At 40.8% G+C, this 20,754-nt stretch overlaps 1 protein-coding gene across 1 annotated transcript in view; it reads left to right on the top strand.

Moving 5' to 3' along the window:
• Window positions 1–20,112, top strand: part of FAM47E (family with sequence similarity 47 member E) — a 36,535-nt gene extending 16,423 nt beyond the window's left edge. Inside the window, exons 6-8 of the mRNA XM_042933994.1 lie at window positions 5,634–5,789; window positions 16,804–16,881; window positions 19,739–20,112. Coding sequence (XP_042789928.1) covers window positions 5,634–5,789; window positions 16,804–16,881; window positions 19,739–19,774 — 270 coding nt within the window. The 3' untranslated portion in view covers window positions 19,775–20,112. The remainder of the gene's footprint in view (window positions 1–5,633; window positions 5,790–16,803; window positions 16,882–19,738) is intronic.
• The last annotated feature ends 642 nt before the right edge of the window (window positions 20,113–20,754 follow it).

Genomic DNA, 20,754 nt, shown 5'->3' with positions numbered 1-20,754 from the left:
TTGTTATAACTGAATAATCATTGTTATTTCTATGTGTTTATAGGTTGACATCCTCTCTCTTGTTGTGTTTTATATGTTGAAATCCTAACAGTTGATGGGAATATATATGAATGTTTATTAATCCAAGAGTTGAATGCTGCCATTAATGATCATGAAAGTTGTTTATTCTGTGTAAAGAATTCTTGAATTTTGGGGAGAGTCTTAATGACCACAAACCATTACTCTTGACCATATGTTTGCCTGATTATTAACAAATGGCTCAGTTCTTCAATACCTCTTGCCCGAGAAGATAGAAGGAAACAGAGGAGAAAAAACATTCTGTGTTCCTAAGGGAAGAAGTATGGACTCAAGTTCTTTTCTAGTTTTCTACACAATGTACAGCTGCAAATACATATACACACGTATCAAATTGTATCAGTGTAACAACAGATTTAAGTACCTAAGTGGTGGTGGGGGTGGTGGTGAGAGTGGAGAAGCTCCTTTCTCTGAAAGTGAAAAAGAATATATTATCTCCAATTTCCCGCTGTCTTTTACATGTAATCTTTGAAGCTATATTTCTAACGTATAAACATATTAACTTTGTCCTTTATATTTGAATACAGTCAGCTGATCTGTTTTTACAAAGGTGATGTTTTCCATCCTTGGTTCTGTTGTATAAAGTTTATGAAAACTATGCATTCCAGCACTAATATCAGCACTTTAAATTTCCCATTTCCCCCTCATATTTCTATTTTTTTTTTTGAGAGAGAGAGAGAGAAAGGGAGAGAGAGAGAGCATGAGCACAAACAGGAGAGGGGCAGAGAGAGAGAGAGAGAGAGAGAATCCTAAGCAGTCCAAAGCACTGACAGTGTGGAGTCAGATGAGGAGCTTGAACTCATGAACCATGAGATCATGACCTGAGCCAGAACCAAGAGCTGGACACTTAACCAACTGCGCCACCCAGGCACCCCCCCCCCCCACCCCAACCTCATCTTTCTAAAAGGTAAAATGCAAAGTGATGCTGGACAGGCAAATCATGTCCATCACACCTGAGGTCTGAACCACAGCTTGTCCTGAATCTGTGCTGAATCAAATTGCTCAATTCCCTGTATGTACAATAGTTGCACAACCACGGCTCTATAAACCATGGTGGTTATTGCCAAAATTGAACTTTTGACTGGCAGACAGAGGGTCACTATGTAAAAGTTCAAATACGTTTCCATATGGTATCACTTTCCTTCCGCCTGGAGGGCCTCCTTTAACACTGCTTCCAGTGTCGATCTGCTGGTGATTGAATCCTTCAGCTTTTGTATGTCTGAAAATATCCTTATTCTGCCTTCCTTCTGAAAGATGTTTTTGTGGGTATAGAATGCTCGGTTCACAGTTTTTTATTTTTATTTTTTTTTTGGTACCTTAAAGATGGTGTTCTGCTGTCTTGGTTGTATTGTTTCTGGTGAGAAACCTGATGCCCTCCTTGTCTTTGTTTTTCTGGATGTGTGTTCTGTGGCGACTTTAAAGATGTTCTCTTTGCCACTGGTGGTGGGTGATGTGATTATTATATACACCTTGGTATATATTTCTTGTGCTTGGGGTTTGTTGACCTCTTTGATCCATGGGTTTATAGTTTTCATCAAATTTGGAGACATCTTGACCATTATTCCTTCAAACATTTTTTTGTCTCAGCACCTCCCCTGCCCCCTCCAAAGACTCCAATTACGTGTAATTAGGCTGCATGGAGTGGTCTCCCAACTCAGCTGCTCTGTGAAGCTTTTCTTTTTCTGTTCAGTTTTGATTCTTCTTTTTCTCTGTTGCTACTGCTGTCTTTAAATGTTCTAATCTGTTCTTTCTGCAATGTCTAATCAGCCACTGATCCTGTCTAGTGTGTTTTTCATCTCATACATTATAATTTTCATTTCAAGAAATTTGACTTGAGTGTTTAAAAAACCATTTCCACGTCTCTCCTTAATCTTACACATGAGGAATGCAGTTATAATAACTGTTTTTGATCTTGTCTGCCACTTCTAACATCTGCATCAGTTCTATGTGAGTTGCCATGAATTGATTTATCTCTTCGTTGTGGATCATGTTTTCTTGCCTCTCTGTATGCCTGGTGATTTTTTAGTAGATGCCAGACATTGTGGATTTTACCTTATTTGGGCAGGGTATTTTTATTATAAACTTGAGTTTTGCTCTGGGATGTGGTAAAAGTTATTTGGAAAAGTTTGATCCTTTGGGGTCTTGGCTTTTAAATTTTGTTAGGAAGGGTTGAAGTGATGTTCAGTCCGTAGCTAATTCTCTACAATTGCGGGAAGACCCTTCAGTCTCTTCTACCCAGCGTCCTGTGAGTCTTTAGGTTTCTCAGAAGGGAACAGGCCAGGGAACGGTCCCTGGCTCTGTGTACATGTCGGGCACTGTTTCTTCTAATCCTTTTGGTTGGTTCTGTCCCTGTGCTCAGGTCGTTTCCTGCCCTACATGTGCTGAGGGAGACCCTCTACAAACCTCTGGAGTTCTCTCTCTATGCAGTTCTCACATTCTGTTCCTCTGCTGCAAAATGTAACTGCCTTGGTCTGGACTCAATTCTGTCTTCTCAACTCTGAGCGTCTGTCTGTGCAGTGGCCTGGAAAGTCGCTCAACACAGTGAGCTGGGACAATTGTGGGACTTACCTTGTTTGTTTCTTGTCTGTCAGGGATCCCTTGCTCTTTGATGCTCTTTGATGCCCTTGCTCTTTGATGTCTAGTGTCTTATAAGCTTTTACATTTATATTCATATTTATATTTATTCCTGTTTTCCAGTAGTTGCACGTAGAGGGGTAAATCTGGTCCCTCTCCCAGAAGTGGAAATCCCCATGTTTTTGTTTTTGTTTTTGTTTTTGTTTTTGTTTTTTACCCCACATACTCTCAGGCCTGTTACACTCCTCTTTGGTCTTTAAAACTCTGAGCTTTCCCACTACCTTACTTTTGCTCACAGTATTCTCTGTCTGAAGTGCCCCTCTTTCACGTCCACTTTCTTATATCTTCCTTTAGACACAGGTCATATGCCAGATTTTCTCTGGAGATTTTTCAGGTTGACATTACTTTATTCTTACTTCTGATCTCTCACAGCAGTCTGTGCCTCTATTCCGCATCTCCCTTTCCCCCGGATGTTAATCCACCCATTTGTCTGTATAGTCCTTCAACAAACATTTCTGAGTATCCACTGCCGTGTGCCGAGAAGTGCTGGGGACAAACGAAGCTGACATGAAGGCCTGTTTCCTGCACTTAAGCTTACAGCTTAGTTGGGTCAACAGGCAAATGATGAACTGTCGTGGCATGCGGTCATGGTTCACAGAAGACATGGGAAGAAGTAATCAATTCCACCAAGCACGGGCTGAGGGCGGGATTCAGTTAAAGCCTCCCAGAAGAAATCACGTTTGTGCTGAGTCTTGAATGATTACCAGTCACCCAACAGCATAACATATTTCAGAACTCATATCTGTACTATAGATTTCATCCCCTCCTTTTAATGTTTTTCTTCTCTCTCCTTCCTGCCTTCCGTTTATTCAGTGATTCTCAGTTGAGGGTGATTTTGCCCCCCTTCCCACCTGGGGTTATTTGGCCATGTCTGCAGATGATATTTTTCGTTGTCACAATTTGGGGGAGGCAGTACTACTGGCATCTAGTGAGGAGAGGTCAGAGAGGCTGCTGAAGTTCCTACAATGCACAGGACAGCCCCCTCCCCAACCCCCCAACAAAGGACTATCCAGCTCAAAGTGTCAATGATGCCAAACTTGAGCAACCCAATTTTCATTCAACAAATAATGGGGTGCCTGGGTGGCTCAGTCAGGCGTCTGACTTTAGCTAAGGTCATGATCTCGTGGTTCATGAATTCAAGCCCCGGGTCAGGCTCTGTGCTGACAGCTCGGAGCCTGGAGCCTGCTTCAGAATCTGTGACTCCCCGCTCCACCCTCCCCCCATCTCTGTCTCCTCCCCAGCTCATGCTCTGTCTCTGTCTCTCAAAAAATAAATAAACGTTAAAAAAATTAAAAAAAAACACAAATATTTCTTGAGCACCTATTATGTCATAAGTATTGCTCTAGATGCCCAGGGGGTTGTATCTGCAAAGAATCTCTGAGGCTTACATTTTGAAAGATGAGAGGTGAGACAAGCAATGAGAAGAATATATAGCATATGAAATGATGATCTGTACTGTGAAGAGAAATGACACAGGGAAGGGAGACAAGGAGTGTTGTGAGGTGGTTGCAATTTTTCAACAGTATGCTTGAAACGGAGGGATCAAAGTGCTGAATCCAGCTCTGAGAAGGGATTTCCCCTCCCTCTGCACTGTCCCATCCTCTCTGCTTCAGAAAGACGATCTGACCTGACACTAGAATGACCCACACATTGTGCCTCAGGTTTTTTACATTTTTTAAAAATGTTTATTTATTTTTGAGAGAGAGAGAGAGAGAGGCAGAGTATGAGCAGAGGAGGGGCAGAGAGGGAGACACAGAATCCGAAGCAGGCTCCAGGCTCTGAACTGTCAGCACGGAGCCTGACGCGGGGCTTGAACTCACAGACCGCGAGATCATGACCTGAGCTGAAGTTGGATGCTTAACCGACTGAGCCACCCAGGCGCCCCTGTGCCTCAGGTTTAAATGTGAGTGAGAATAGAGAGGAGCAGAATCTTGGTGGTTTCATATTTGCCTTGCTCAAGAGTTAAACCCCTTTTTGTTATGAGACATTGTGGGTATTACATCTACACTGTCAGGCTATGATCCAACAGATCTCTTTACATCCTTCCTGCACTACTGAGGAAAGGGAGAAAGAAAGGAATGACATCTATTCTCCCTCCTCTTTCTCTCTTCCAATCAGAGGCAAGAGATTGGTGTTAGATAGCAATTTTGTTATTGTTGTTGCTGTTGTTGGATAGCATTTTGATGAAAAGTAGTATAACATTTATAAGGTTAAGCATGGTGCTGGACGCATAGTAAGTCTATAACTCATTATTTTGGTTGACTAAGTATTGTTTAAGGTCATTACCCCTTCAGTGAAATATGTGATTTTTATATGATTTCTAGCTGCTTTACATAACTTTCTCCTTTAATGTTTCCTACAACCCTATGGATGGATACTATTGTCTCCATTCTGCAGATGGAGAATTAACTAATTTGCCCACAGACTCATAGCTACTAAGTAGGGGAGGCTGGATTTAAACCCGGGTTTGTCTAAATGCAAAGGCCATGCTTAACCATTACATTATTTTCTCAATTATGAAACTTTCATGATACCTTTGTAAGTCAAAGCATACAGAAACTTCATAAAGTTTCTGTAAAAAAAATAAAGCAAGGATCAATCATAAGCTAAATATAAATGCTACTGCTTTCAGGGCACCTGAGTGGCTCAGTCCATTAAGCGTCTGATTCTTGATTTCTGCTCAGGTCATGATCTCATGATTTATGAGATCGAGCCCCATGTCAGGCTTTGTGCTGACAGCAAGGAACCTGCTTGGGATTCTCTCTCTCCCTCTTTTTGCCTCCACCCCCCACCCCCACTCTTTCTCTCTCAAACTAAATAAACTTAAAAAAATCCTTCTGCTTTCATAAGCTAAATCTTAGACTTATTGAAGTGACAAACATAAAAAAACCTAATGAAGTTGGGAATTATGTTATTTTCTGTAGAATTCTTATAAACCAAAGTATGTGAAGATGAAGTTTGGAGCCTGGTACCTGAACACCAAGTTGTGGAAAAAGCAAAGAGCAGATGAACCTTTGGTTGACCCTATGGTCTCATGTAAAGCTCAAGATGAGAATTTTAAAAAGGAGCTGCAGGAACGGGTACGTGTATGTGCTGAGATTTGATCATCCGATTGCCATCTCATGGTGAAGTTAGAGTTCTGGGTGGAACAGAGGTTCCAGAAGGTCTTACTGCTTGCGTATTGAACTCGGCAATGAGAAAGCCAAGCCATTCTATGAGGTTACACATATACACATTATATGTGTAGTAAGTAAGACTTGAAATCTCCTGGCTTTATGGTAGACACAATGTCTCAAAAGATGGGGCAACCATTCATCATATACCTAGCATTCTTAGAACAATGGATTCTATGGATAAATTGGCTGTTCAAAGGGTGGTGTAACCTGGTAGGACCACCCCAGTACTCAGAGTGGATATAACGTCATGGGTTCTCTTTGAGTAGATACATGTGAAGCTGGTTTTTATGTCAGCAGTGGGTGCCTGTTAAAGAGTTCAAAACTGCATTGAGGAAGCTTCTTTATGCAATTCCCAGAGTTGCAGGACCTGTCTAGGAGAAAAGGGGTAAAGGTTAATAAGCACCAATTGATATTGCAAAGCAACAGACACACATAACAAGTATGTGCTCTAATTTTACTGCAAATAAACTCTGTGCCTGCCCAGCCTTGTGTACATGCCTCACAGACAGAAGATACTCATTGTAGTCCTGGAAATTTGGAAATAGTGACATGACACCTGAAGAGAACTCTGATAAGAATATTTGTGACCCCTTCTCTTTTACGACAGGTCCAAAACTTTCCCCAGATAATGATGTGAAAACACTTCAAAACAAAATGCCATACAGATGTGCTGACTCATTCATTCAGTAATCACTCACCGATTGCTTCCTTTAGATTGGAAAGCTGAGGCAGGAAGGATGGTCACTTTTATCTTTTCTAGTAGTGTATATGAAATTCTTATTTTTCAGATGTAAGGCATGACACAAATTTATGAGCACAAGATGCTTACAGAAGCCAAAAAGTAATGTAAATAATGTTCAGTAGAATTTCTTGGCATATGGTCTTTGAGCAAAGTATCTAAGTTCATGTGAATTTAATACATAACACAAAACTATTTCAGTTGCACTTTAAACAATAACAAAACATGAATAATGAATAAATGAATAATTCTCAATGAATCAAATATTGCAAAACAAAAATAGATGCAAAACTTTTGTTTTAAGGTGTCTATAAGTTCTCTTTTTAGAAATATGTTCTTAAAGACTAATTCTTAAAGGCGTAAGGAATTTTGCAAAATTATTCCATTTTGATGGTGAACACGAGTAAAGATGTTTGCCACAACGGTGACAGTCAGTTCATGAAAAAGAAGTAATGTTTAAATTTTGGAAACTCAGTTATATATTACAGTAAAAGATTGTTTACCAGGCAGCTTAGACATAGGGAGGAGTCAAAACAACGGGATTGTTCTCTAATGATGTTTATAAATCACACTTTTGTACTTCCTGAAGATTGAATTTCCCTGTTAACTTTAGTTGGTGCCACTTGACTATAGCATCCCAATTCACAAGACACAGGAGTGACAGGATGTTGGGAGGGGACAGTCACTATGAGGACTTGGCTATCTTGCTGGGAACACATGACTTTGGTATGTTCTTGACAGAGTTCCTTTGGAAGGTGAAATGGTTTTAAAGAACTGAATTACAATAACATAAACTTATCCATCCAATTTTCAAATTCAAATAAATGAAAGGTAAAACCAAAAAGATATGTGAATGCCCCAAAGATGTTGGGACTGCATCCAATCTTTTCTGATTATCATGCCCTTTGAAGTTTAAGTCAATCAAGTGAATTTACAGGTGTGATTGGCTCTAGTCAATGACTTGTGAATTGGGCAGCATCCCACCTAACAAATAGAAGGGTGCTCCAAAGAGCTGTATAAAATGGAAGGCTTTTATAGGCAGAAATGGGCTGGGTCAAGGAAATTATCAGCAAAAGAAAAGATTGCTCCGGCAAGGTCTCCTTTCTAAGGTGGAAGCACGGGGTCCTATGCAGAGTACATCACTAGTGCTGATCTGGAAATTCCAGACTAATGGGTTTAAAATTCCACTCCTGGGGGAGCTGAAACTGCAATTAGATTAGGTATTAAATCTTGGTGGCACTTAACGTAAGTGACTCCGTTTGCTTCTTTTTCTTTTTAAGTTTATTTATTTATTTTGAGAGGGAGAGAGAGAGAGAGAGAGAGCACAAGTGAGCAGGGAGGGGAGGGGCAGGGAGAGAGGGAGAGAGAGAATCCCACACTCTGTCAGTGCAGAGCCCAAAGCAGGGCTCAGTCTCACAAATGGTGAGATCGTGACCTGAGCCAAGATCAAGAGTGGGACGTTTGAGCCACCAAGACACCCCTCCATTTGTTTCTTTTTAACAATGCCCTTCCTTTTCATGAAACTGTCAGCTGAACTGAGAGGTGTGATCAAAATATAAGGTATTAGTGCCAATCTCAGCTAGTGCTCTGTAGTTCTCAAAGCTTTTGTGGATCCTGTTTTTTTCATGAATCTCTGTGGCATTTACAGGTCATGACTTCAGGCTCACAATTTTTTAGTCAGTCATTCTCTTTGTCCCTTTTTGGATGTTCCAGCCTTAAGGAGATCATTTGCTTGGTGATTAGCAGCTATAAACATGCATTTGGAGTTTTTGAGAGACTGGAACACACCAGGGGGATTGTTATGAAAATTCTAAGCAGGCTAATTCCCACTGTTTGGAGTGCTCTTTGGAGCCATGGTTCCTGAGACCCAACTAATCGGAGAACGGAGAACGACCCAGCAGTAAGAGTCACCCTTTGAAGCCAAGTGGCTTGCTTGGTGATGTTATGTAACTGAGTTTCAGCTTCCCAAGAAGTGTTAATCCAGGTACAGCATGTGGTGTTGGCCACAGCACAGACACCTCCTGGCTCAGCTAAAAGCTAATCCTGTTATCAAGAACGACTTTGGCCAGAGAGTCTACGGATCTTTCCTGGGCAGCTCGTGTCTTAGCAATGGAATCTGCAATGTCCCCAAGAGTTAAGGAGAAGTCTCTGGTCATAGTCTGATTTGTATTTGTTCCTAAACCAGAGGTCAGTCAGGTTTTTAGTGCATATGGGAAGAGAATCACCTAGCCTGAAATAAAAAGTCATCCTAAGTGCCTTACAAAGATGGATGCTGCTGCTGAGATCTCTTGGTGAGTGGGGGCAGATCTGATCTTGATAATCATGGGAATGTGGGGGTGCAAATGTATGAAGATTCACATAGATAAATGTGTCTACTTCTGAGCAGGGGTCGACTGTAGTTTGTGGTGACATTGGGAATATAAGAGAAATTAGTCACAGGGAGGACCAGTGGGTCTCTTGTCTCTTGCATGATGACAAATCCAGTTTGACAAATCTGAAAGTTTGCCTCCCTTAGCAATGGACTGGGAGAGACAGATGATAGAATTATCTTTCCTGGCCAATGTTAGAGTAATGAAAAGAAATAGAAGAAGAAGGGGTTTCATGTTTAGTCAAATTATGAAATGTTGACTACCCAGTGTTTTGGGTAGAAGCAGTCTACTTTGGTGCCAGATACTTCTCTTTCTCATCAATGTGATTCGAAGGTCTCCAGCATCTGTACAGGACCAGATTTCAAGTGGAGGTTTCTTTAGCTGTGAGATGTGTGTCCAGGGCTCAATGCCCTCTAGTTTTGTAGTAGTGTCAGTGGTCTGGAGTACTTGGTAAGATCCCTTCTAATGGGGCTCAAGGGTTGTCTTCCTCTGATGATGCTTCTAGAGTACCCAATCACCAGGCTCTAGACTGACCAACAGGATCCCTTGAATTGGGATCAGGGAAGTCTTCTTTAGTCTGTTGATGATAGGCTTAAGCATCAGACAGTAAAGACAGTAGCTGGTCATACTAGCATGAGACAACAAGGGATCAGCCGAAGGTTGTATAAGACATTGGTCTGCTGGTGACCAGATCCTGAGGAGTGAGTTTATGTTTCCCAAAGGGGGTGCTGCAAACAGTCAGGAAGACCAAAGGCAATACCGTCAGCCAGGGGAGCCCAGTGATTTCAGCCAGTTTAGAAATTTTAAGTTTGGGGATCCCATTAGTTCTCCCAACCTTGCCTGATGAGTCAGGGTGATAAAGACAATGATAATTCCAAAAAGTCAGCAAGGTTTTCATTAAGCCTCACATGATATGTCAAGTCAAATGGGTACTTGGCAATGGGTACTTGATCACTGGAGATTGTGGAAGCTATCCCCCAATGGGAAACAAATTCTCTGACAGTGTCTTTGTACTGTGAGGGCATCACCCTTGCAGCAGGGGAAGGCTTCAAGGAATCTACAACACACAAGTGCAGTGACAAGAACATACTGAAACCCACATGAAGTGGCAGTTTAATGAAGTCCAGCTGCAGCTGTTCAAAGGGTCCAGAGGGAGGAGGTCTGAGGTCTTTGAAGACAAAAATAGTTTTTCTAGGATTATGGACTTGGCAGGTAAGATTGCTGCAGACTCTTTTTGCAATTTTATAGAAGTCTCTCCCCCAATGTCAATTCATAATTTGAGTTCATCTTAAATGCCCAGTGGTGGGTTTAGTAATGCAAAAACCAAAAAGTGGGGTTTGTCAGGGATCCAGGAAGAGCCAAGCAGCTGTCTTGGTTTTCCTGTGGCCCCAACTGTTCATTTAATTTACAGCCCTTGCTTACCCATCTTAATTTCTGACTCCAGAGCAGACTATTGCCATGTTACAAGGACATTAGGATGGCAAAATCTGGCAATCAGGGGTCGTTTTTTGTTTTTTTTTTTGTTTGTTTTTTTTGTTTTTTTGCAGAAGCAGAATGGATTTCATCCATATGTGCCACAATATTTATAGATTTTTTTGCTGTTGCCTCTGCATGAAAGTCAGCTGGGGCATTTGCCTGACACTCAGGTTCAGTCTTTCAGTATGAGCCTCAATTTTGATGACAGCAATTTCAGGAGGTGAGAGGATAGCAGTAAGAAGATCATTTACTTGTCCATTTTTGACTGAGTCCCAGAGGACATAAGAAAGCCCCTTTTTTTCTGTAATATGCCTGAATCATGGACGACCCCCAAGGCATACTGGCTATCAGTATTTTAAGTTTGTCCTTCTGATAATTGGCATGCTCTGGAAAGGGCGTGGAGCTCTGCTTGTTGCATGGATGTAGCTTATGAAATATTTCCTCTTTCGAGTAGGTCATGTTCGGTAGTAAGAGCACAGCCAGCCTAGAAATCCATTTTTTTCATTTCTACAGTATGACCCATCACAAAGGTTAGATCAGGAGTAAAGGAGTATCTCATCCATAAGGACATGGTATCACAAAATGGGACATTAGTACCCTGTAGTCATGGATTTGCCTCCTTCAGATAGAGGTAGTAACATAGCAGGATTAAGGGTGTTGCAAAGTTTAATAGTTTTTTTTTAAGTTTATTTATTTATTTTGAGAGAGAAAGAGAGTGCAAGTGGGAAAGGGGAAGAGAAAAAGGGATAATCCCAAGCTCTGTGTTGATAGCACAGAGCCTGACGTGGAGCTTGATCCCATGAACTGCGAGATCACTATCTGAGCCAAAATCAAGAGTTGGATGCTTAACTGAGTCACCCAGGCGCCCTAAAGGTGTTGCAAAGTTTAAGACACAGATTGGTGAAAGCAGAAGGATCTCATAGGAAGTTAGTCTACTTGCAAGAAATGTTGTCAATTCTGAGTTAAGTAGACTTTGGACAGTGGGTGAAGTTTGCAAGGAAACATCATTTCCTAGGGTCAGATCTGATGAGGGTTATACTTACTTTGCAACTATGACTGTAGCCTTAAGATGGCTACATAGGCATGAGCAATTCAATCAGGTTGTGTACTGTACGAGGCAATAGGTCTACGTTTATTACCATGCTCTTGTGTGAGCATTCCCAGGGCTTGATTATCCCTTTCCTGCACAAATAAGGTGAAAGGTTCTGGATAGTTAGGTGGCCCCAGGGCAGGCAGTTCTTAAGCCTCTTGCTTTAGTCTCCTAAAAGTCTGTTCCTGTTTGTCTTCCCAAGGAAAGTGTTCAGGGACTGAAATTTTAGTCAGTCCCTAGAGTTGGATAGCTAATAGAGAAAATTTAGGAGTCCATAGGCTGCAGTAGCGAGCCAAGCCTAGTAATCCACAAACCTGTCACCTAGTTGACAGAAATTCCTGGATCAACTTAATTCTTTTGGGAGACAGCTGAATTCCTCCAGGGCTTAGATAATGACCCAGGTAATGAACAATGTCTAGAGATAATTATAATTTTTTCTTAGAGACTTTGTGTCTCTTTTCAGCTAACTGCTGTAGCAAATAAATGGAATCTTTTATGGATTCCTCTTTAGTAGCCGAGCATAGCAAGAGGTCTTCTATATATTGTAAAAGGGTTGATTTCCCTTGGAACTGGAGTGTGCTTAACCCTGGGTCAAGTGCTCTAGAGAGGTGAGAAAGAGCCTCAATGAACTCTTGAGGCATGATTGTCCAGGTATAGTGTTGATAGTTCCAAGTAAGGCAAATAGATAGTGGTTACTGGGGTCTCCAAGGATGTTGAAAAAGGCTAAACAGAGGTCCATGGTAGTGGACCATTTTGAGTCTGGTAGAACTTGTGACAAAGGGGTGTTCAGGTTTGGAATGACTGGGAGATGGGGAATAAATGTCTTATTAATAGGTCTCAAATCCTGGAAAAAAATCAATATCCCGGTCCATTAGGTTTCTAGACTGGCAAGACTGGGCAGCTGTTGCAGGAACTGGTACAGGGAATGATTAACCCTGAGCAATTAGGTCTTCTATGGGTTTGACGCCTCAGGCTTTAATGGTTATTGAGGTGATTTAGGGAGAGGTTTAGTTATACCTAGGAATGTGTAACAGCTCAGCTGCTATTTTGTGAGCTTTTTCTAATCCCTGAGATGTTGAAGACCAAAGAGCTTGAATATCATCCATAGGGTTTTGCTGTCTTGCTGACTGCATCCATTTTTGGGCTTCACATGTTTACATGCTGATAAAGACCTGGCATCTTGGTGTCATAGGCACTGATAAGGACTCAGATTCTTCAAAAAACTTCCAGGCTTTCTCCCTAGATTTAGGAATTTCTTTAATTACAGCCATTAAATGTTCAGTCGTTGACCAAGAGATAAAAGATAACTGAGAAATTCGTTTGCAACCTTGGTAGTTTTATTTTATTTTAATTTTATTTATTTTTTAAAGTGTATTATTTACTTAGAGAGATAGAGAGAGCCAGACAGCCGGAGAGAATGTGCAGGAGAGGGGCAGAGAGAGAGGGAGAGAGAGAATCCCAAGCAGGCTCTAAGCTGTCATTGTGGAGCCTGATGTGGGGCTCCACCTGTGAAATCATGACCTGAGCCGAGATCAAGAGTTGGTCCCTTAACTGACTGAGCCACTCAGGCCCCCCCCCCCCGGTAGTTTTATTTTAAAAGGTAACTGGTAACTGTCCAATAGTCTCTTAAGAGTGGAAAGGATGTTCAGACAGAGGATTAGTAAAACATGAGTTGTCAGGTGAAAAAGGATGGGGGAGCAGTAGGAGTTACATCAGTCCTGTGGTCTTTTGTTTTCTGTACCTCTAGTGTCTTTAATTTTTCACTGGCTTTTTGTAACCAAGTCTTTTAATGAGGCTATTTTGGAATCTTCAAACCTTGTGGAGACGTCTGCATACCAACTAAAGTAAGCATCCCATTCTGTGTGTTCAACTTGGACCCTCTTGCCCTCAAGTGCTTTTTTCCCTTTTTAAAAAATGTTTATTTATTTTGAGAGAGAGAGGGGGGGGGGAGGGAGAGCATGAATGGGGGAGGGGCAGAGGGAGAGGGAGAGAGAAAATCCCAAGCAGGCCCCATACTGTAAGTACAGAGCCTGATGCAGCAGGGCTTGATCTCAGGATCATGAGATCATGACCTGAGCCAAAATCAAGAGTTGGATGCTTAACCAACTGACCCACCCAGGCACCCCTCTCAAGAGCATTTTCAAAATAAGTGATCTTGTCTAATTGGAATGTTCCCCATAATGGCCATTGTTACTCTAGGTTATTTTTAGTAAAATTTTGCCATTTTGCTAGATATCTGCAGTCTCTGGGACCATAGTTCTCAGACATTAAAATAGACAAGCATGTGGGGAGGTGGATCTCTGGATATAAAGGATCCCGTTTCTTTTAGCTAGCAGGTCTTTGGGTTTCTTGGAGCTAAATTGATACTCAGATTGCCTATCACAGAAGTCCTCTTAAAGTGGCAAGCACTGTAACAACCTTTAAATGCTCAACCCCACCCCACCAATCTTTTCCGCTCAGCTTCTGAGATTATTATTAGCAACTAGCCCTGATTTAATACTTAATACCTGAGGCCTCCCCCTGGACCCATCCAGCCCAAGTCAGGCCCAGAGCAGCTGAAATTGGACCCAGTCCAATCCCAAATCAGACCCAGTCTGGTTTTGAAGTTGGACCCAGTCCAACTCTGACCCATAACCACTAGAGTTCCCTGTGTGGAATCTGGAGATTAGAAAAAGGATTGAACCAGCAGACCTGAAAGTATAGGGACTGTGGACTGATCCCAAACAAATGGGGAACTATAGCTGCCACCAAGCGGTTCCCAACATGGATCTGGTGATAGAACCAAGGGCGGGGCTTTCCAGTGGAAGGGAAATGTGGAAAGCCAGTTAGATCACCAGCTTGATGCAGGGAGCGGAGCTCAGAACTGAAACCAAGTGACCAATGGCCCTCAGAAGCAGCAAGAGAATGAAGTGTTCTCAGGCACCACGTCTGTTTCTTGTTGTTCCCCAAAGCCACTGGAAGTCTCCTTTGGTCCCCCTGCTGCCACCAAACCGTCAGAGAACAAAAATTCAACCAAGTTAATTTGAAGATCTAATTGCCTTTATTCAGTGATCCATGAATTGGGCAGCATCCCATCTAACAGACAGAAGTGTGCTCCAAGGACTTGCACAAAATGGAAGGCTTCTATAGGCAGAAATAGGGCAGGATAAGGAAGTTATTAGCAAAAGAAAAGAAAGGATTGTTTTAGGTAAGGTCACCTTCCTTAGAGGGAGGGGCTGGGGTCCTTATGCAGAGTACCTCACTAGTGCTCATCAGAAAATTCCAGACTGACTGGCTTAAAATCCCACTCCTGGGAGAGGCTGAAATGGCAGTTAGGTTAGGTGTTAAATCTGGGTGGGGCTTAACAGAAGTGACTCCTTGTTGGGGCTGTTGTTCTTTTTTAACATCTAAAAATTGTGGCTATTTGTCCTGTGGGAAAAACACTCCTGTTTATTCCTCTACTACTCTCAGTTCTGGTCACCAAATGTATCCAGTTTCCCCCCTCACCCCCAAGCAATTCTCTGATTCACCAGACATCAGCTGGGTGTCCTCCAACTTAACTCATTTCCGACACTCTACCTGGAGTTTGCATCAGACCCCACAGGTTAAGGGCTCAGTCTCGAAACACTGCCCTCACAATCACAAATTGAGATTATCACCTGTGCTTCTGACCATTCAGCTGGGATTCCCCCACACCTCCTCCTCAGGTTCTATCATCTGCTCGAAAACTTAGGAAAACAACTTACCAGATTATGGCTTTATTATAAAAGGATATAACTCAAGAATAGCCAGATGCACAGAGCGAGGTATATGAAAAAGGGTGCAGAGCTTCTGTGCCCTAGCCAGGCACACCACCCTCCTGAAATCTCCACATGCTCACCAGGCTGGAAGTTCTCTGAACCCTATCCTTTTGGGTTTTTATGGAGGCTTTCATAAGTAGGAATGGTTGTTTCAATCATTGGTCACCAGTGATTAATTCAGCCAGAGATTTCAGGGTGGAGTCAAAAGTTTCAATACGTGGTTGTTTCCTCTGGCAACCTGACCCCATCCTGTGGCTATTGAGGGACTTTCCAAAAATCACTTCATCAAAATAAATTCTGTTGTGACTAAAAGGGGCTAGTTGTGAAGAACACAAAATTCTCCTTTCATCTTTGTGGCTCTTATTAGTTGGAAATTGCCATGGTTTTAGGAGCTCTGTGCCGGGAATGGGAAGAAGACCAGATATATTTCTTATTAAAAATCACAATATTGTCCAATGGAGTAGTACTCAGCTATCAAAAAGAATGAAATCTTGCCATTTGCAACTATGTGGATAGAACTTGAGGGTATTATGCTAAGCGAAGTCAGTCAGAGAAATACAAATATATGACTTCACTCATATGAGGAATTTAAGATACAAAACAGGTAAACATAAGGGAAAGGAAGTAAAAATAATACAAAATCAAGGAGAGACGCAAAACATAAGACACTCTTAAATACAGAGAACAAACTGAGGGTTGCTGGAGGGGTTGTGGGTGGGGGGATGGGCAAATGGGTAAAGGGCATTAGAGAAGACACTTGTTGGGATGAGCATTGGGTATTATACATAAGGGATGGATCACTGGAATCTACTTCTGAAATCATTATTGCACTATATGCTAACTAATGTGGATGTAAATTTAAAAAAAAATTTAAAAAATCATAATAAAAAAAAGAAAAGAAAATCACAGTATTGTGCCTGGGTGGCTCAGTTGGTTAAGTGTCTAACTCTTGATTTCAGCTCAGGTCACAATCTCATGGTTCGTGGGATGGAGCCCCACATCAGTCTCTGTGCTAACAGCACAGAGACTGCTTGGGATTCTCTCTCTCTCTCTCTCTCTCTCTGCCCCTCTGCTGCTTATCCACGTACTCTCTCTCTCAAAATAAATAAATGAACATTAAAAAAGATAAAAATAAAAATCACAGTATCATACTTATTAATCTCAAAAAGGTTAGATTCCAGACATCTTGACTTAATAATTGTCTAATTGCTAAACTGTATTGCTTATCTTTAATACAATGGTAGAGAAAGGAGAGAAAGTTGGACATCTTTTGAAAGCCTTTATATTCACTGATTTGAGAACATTATCCACACATACACTCCCAGATGAGGAGGAAGTGATTTAAAATAAGGTACTTCATAAAGAGCTTAAATGCTTTTAATTAGGACAAGAATGAAATCAAGCTTCTGACAGCTGACTTTTTTTTTTTTTTTTTTTTTTTTTTTACATGTGATTCCTCTTTTAGGGGGAGTTACTTGCAGACCTTCATGGAACAATTGCCTTTAAGGATTTCATTCTAAGCAGGGGCTACAGGATGCCGAGTGTGAGTAAAGGGTCATTTCAGAAAGGCTTGCTGAGGGGCTCCCGGTTGTTGATAGGGCGGAGTCAGCACCCTTTCCAAAGCAAAATATGGTTGAGTCTTGAACAACATAGGCTTAAACTGTGGTCTACTTACACATGAATTTTTTTTTTTGATAAATGTAGTATGTTACTGTAAACATATTTTCTCTTCCTTATGAGTTTCTTAATAACATTTTTTCTTTAGCTTACTTTAATGTAAGAAGACAGTCTATAATAAATATAATACACAAAATCTATGTTAATCAACTGTTTATGTTATCAGTAAGGCTTCTGGTCAACAGTAAGCTATTGGTAAAGTCTTTGGGGAGTCAAAGCTTATACACGAAGTTTCAGCTGAGTGGGGGGTTGGTGCCCCCAACCCCTGTAGCAATGTTCAAGGGTCATTAGTACTTCTCATACCAGGACTCAGGTTCCTGGAAGGAAGGGCATGCTTTTCCCTAGACAAAGGCCCAGAGATAGGATTTGGCTTTTGCTTTTTTTATTCTACCTATTTGGTTTCTGCTGTCAGAGGTGCTGTCTTCCTGCCGACTCACCTGTCTGGAGTTTGGCCTTAACAGGGGCAAAGTGGAAGGGGTCTATGTGCAGGGCATGTATCTTGCAAACTCTGTTACTCAAACACTCTGAAGTCACTAGGAAGTCTTTGAGTGTCTTTTACTTCCACATCTAAGGACAGAGAGCTATGGCTCGGGTCAGGACAAAATGGAGCTGAGATTCACAATAGGAATTAGCCTGTGTGGGTCAGCCTTGTGTGGAAACAGACTAGGACAAATGTTCACTTCCCAGGGGCCCACCAATATCTTTGTATTTTTCCCACTTTCTCTCACCCCTCATCTAGTTTCTCCTCTCTTAACTTGTAAAGCTAGCCCCAGCTGCCTCCCACTTGGAGCGGCCACCTTTGGAAGGCCAGTTGCAACATGGGTGGGGTGGGAGGTTGGCAGAGTGGACCATTTTTAGCAGAAGGGCCTCAGAGCCCAGAGTTCTGTGTCCAGACCAGCCCTGTCACCACAGCAAGAAAACAGCTAGTCATGCTGCCAAAGTCATAGCTGTTAAGTCATGTGTTTATTCAGGGCCCTCTGTGTGCACATCCCATGAGTCTTTAGGAAGCCATGCAGCCAAGATGGTCAGAAGGTTGGGAGATGGGACACTGGATTTCTTTTTTCCCATGAATGATACAACTAACAATAGCTTATACTTACTGGCAAATAAATATATTGACAAAACTCAGATGCAGACTGGTTTCAAAGTTAAATGTGAGGGGAAGTCTAGAGTGTGAGGAGAGAAGGGTGAAAAGACTCCATTACAGAACTGGGATGAGGGGTGCCTGGGTGGCTCAGTCGGTTAAGCATCTGACTTTGGCTCAAGTCCTGATCTCACAGTCTGTGGGTTCGAGCCCCATGTTGGGCTCTGTGCTGACAGCTCAGAGCCTGGAGCCTGCTTCAGATTCTGTGTTTCCCTCTCTCTCTGCCCCTCTCACTCATGCTCTATCTCTCTCTGTCTCTCAAAAATAAATAAAAGTTAAAAAAAAAACTGGATGAAATATCTTCTTTAGCTTTGAGCATCAATAAGAGGCCTGTGAGATATATTTACCATACTTATATACATTTATGTACTTATAACTGCCTAATCTGTATGTGAGGGTCACATAAATGTACATTTGCATACTTACATGTGTGAAATATACAATATGTTGATAATATTTTCTATGATAACATAATTGCACATATTATAGATTTTATAACATATATAAATGCACTTAAGCACAAGTATAATTATGTGATATATATATGATAATTATGTGATATATATATAAATGTGATGTGTGTGTATACACACACACATATATATTCCTCTTGCCAAAGATTATATATAATCCTTGTTTATATATATATATATATATATAATCCTTATATATGTATATATACGTATATATATATGTAAATATGTATATATATGTATATATATATGTAATCCTTGTTTGCTGTTATAATAACTCAGTTCTGTCATAATATTTTTAGTGGCAGAACTCAGAAGTTTTTTTTTCATTTTGATCTGTCCCCTTTTGGTTCTATTCATTTTGTTGATGCATATTTAGTTCAACTTTGGGCAAAGTTGACTATACTCTTTTAGCTGCATTAACTAAAGATAGATGATGCCCCTGACCACAGTTGAGTCCTCTGAGAACCCCTGTCATTCAAAACCCTGGAATATATCTTCTTCCTTTATTCTTACATCCCATATCATCTATTTTATCAATATAATTTCAACTAAAAGAGAGGAGGGAATATATTTTACTGTATCTATTTCATAAATATGTCATACATATATTTCACATATGTATGTCATATATACATAAATATTCCCTTTTTACTCCCATAAGGTCTATGTACATTGTACATACACATTCATATGTTACATGAACACAGGTGCTTTACACACATTCCAGCATCTGCTGCTGGATTGTCCACTCTATTCATTACTCTTGGCTTCATTCTGTCTGCTACACAGATGGGTCCCGGGTTTTTAATAGAAGGGATGAGCAGCACAAGGCTTTGTTGAGCTTGAGCTGAGCTGGGCTGGACTCGGGCAGAGAACAAATGGGAATTAGATCTAGGTATTTCTGATGCTGTGAAACTACCTTCCAAAGTCCCACATCTCTCGTGGCCAATTACCAACATGAGATTTTGAGTACCAGAAGGATATAGGTCCGAGTGTGAGATTGTGAATTTGTGTATGGTAGTGGCTGTGGGCAGGACTGTACAATTTTTGTTTTCCAATCTAATGAAGGTTTACTCATCTTTTGTGTTTTTTTTTTTTTAAAGTTCCTTGAGAAGATGTACATCAGGAAGGAATGTTAATGTGAGTGTAATAAGACTTCTATAAAATAACTCAAGCATAGAAGAATCTTGGGAGGATGATTAGACCAATTTTATTTACTACATACTTGGCTATTTCTCTACCTCATTTTTAAACCTTAAATACAATTTATGTGTGTTCCGTGGTTGTACAACTTTGACTTGGCAACGTTCATAATTTCATACCTAATACAAACATTTCACAATGGCTCTCTGCTTCTGTTAATCAGTATCTTATGTATCATATCAACTGTGAGATCAATATTCACATATAGTCTTCTCATATTTTTGTGGCATTGTCAATATAACATAGTTATATCAGCTATTTGTAAAAAACGTATAAAACCATAATAAAAGCAGAATTACTCTATTGCATTTTCCAATAGTATTATTTTCCTTGGTTTTGAGTGAACACCTCCTTTATTCTTTCTTTAGAATATTATTTTCTTTAATTTTGAACTAAAGACTAAGACATGTTAGTCTTGATAATAAATGTCATAAGTCATAAAGTTTAATGGTGACTCAAGATGATATATATTTCTATTTTTTAATTTAAAAATGTTTATTTATTTATTTTGAGAGAGAGAGAGAGAGCGCGCACATGCATGAAGGAGGGGAAGTGGGAGAGGGAGAGAATCCCAAGCAGGCTCTTCACTGCCAGTGCAGAGCCCAGCATGGGGCTTGATCTCACAAACTGTGAAATTATGACTTGAGCAAAAGTTGAGAGTTGGATGCTTAACCGATTGAACCACCCAGGCGCCTCTCAGAATGATATAGATTTTTAAGTTAATTTTCCAAAAATTATTTTTTGTTTAAAATGTTAATGCTCCTGTTAGGAAAATCAGAAAAAGTAAACTAACAAAAGTAATATTGAAAATGTGACTAATTCCTGTAGAGTCAACAATAACCACTCTTAACTCATTGGAACATATCCTTCTAGATCTTTCTCTATGAAACCCACTGTGTAAAATTTAATCAAAAAG

This window comes from Panthera leo, chromosome B1 (genome assembly GCF_018350215.1).
Source record: "Panthera leo isolate Ple1 chromosome B1, P.leo_Ple1_pat1.1, whole genome shotgun sequence".
NCBI lineage: Eukaryota > Metazoa > Chordata > Mammalia > Carnivora > Felidae > Panthera > Panthera leo.
The sequence above is the reverse complement of the archived record's forward strand: the minus strand, read 5'-3'. Positions and strand labels throughout refer to the sequence as shown.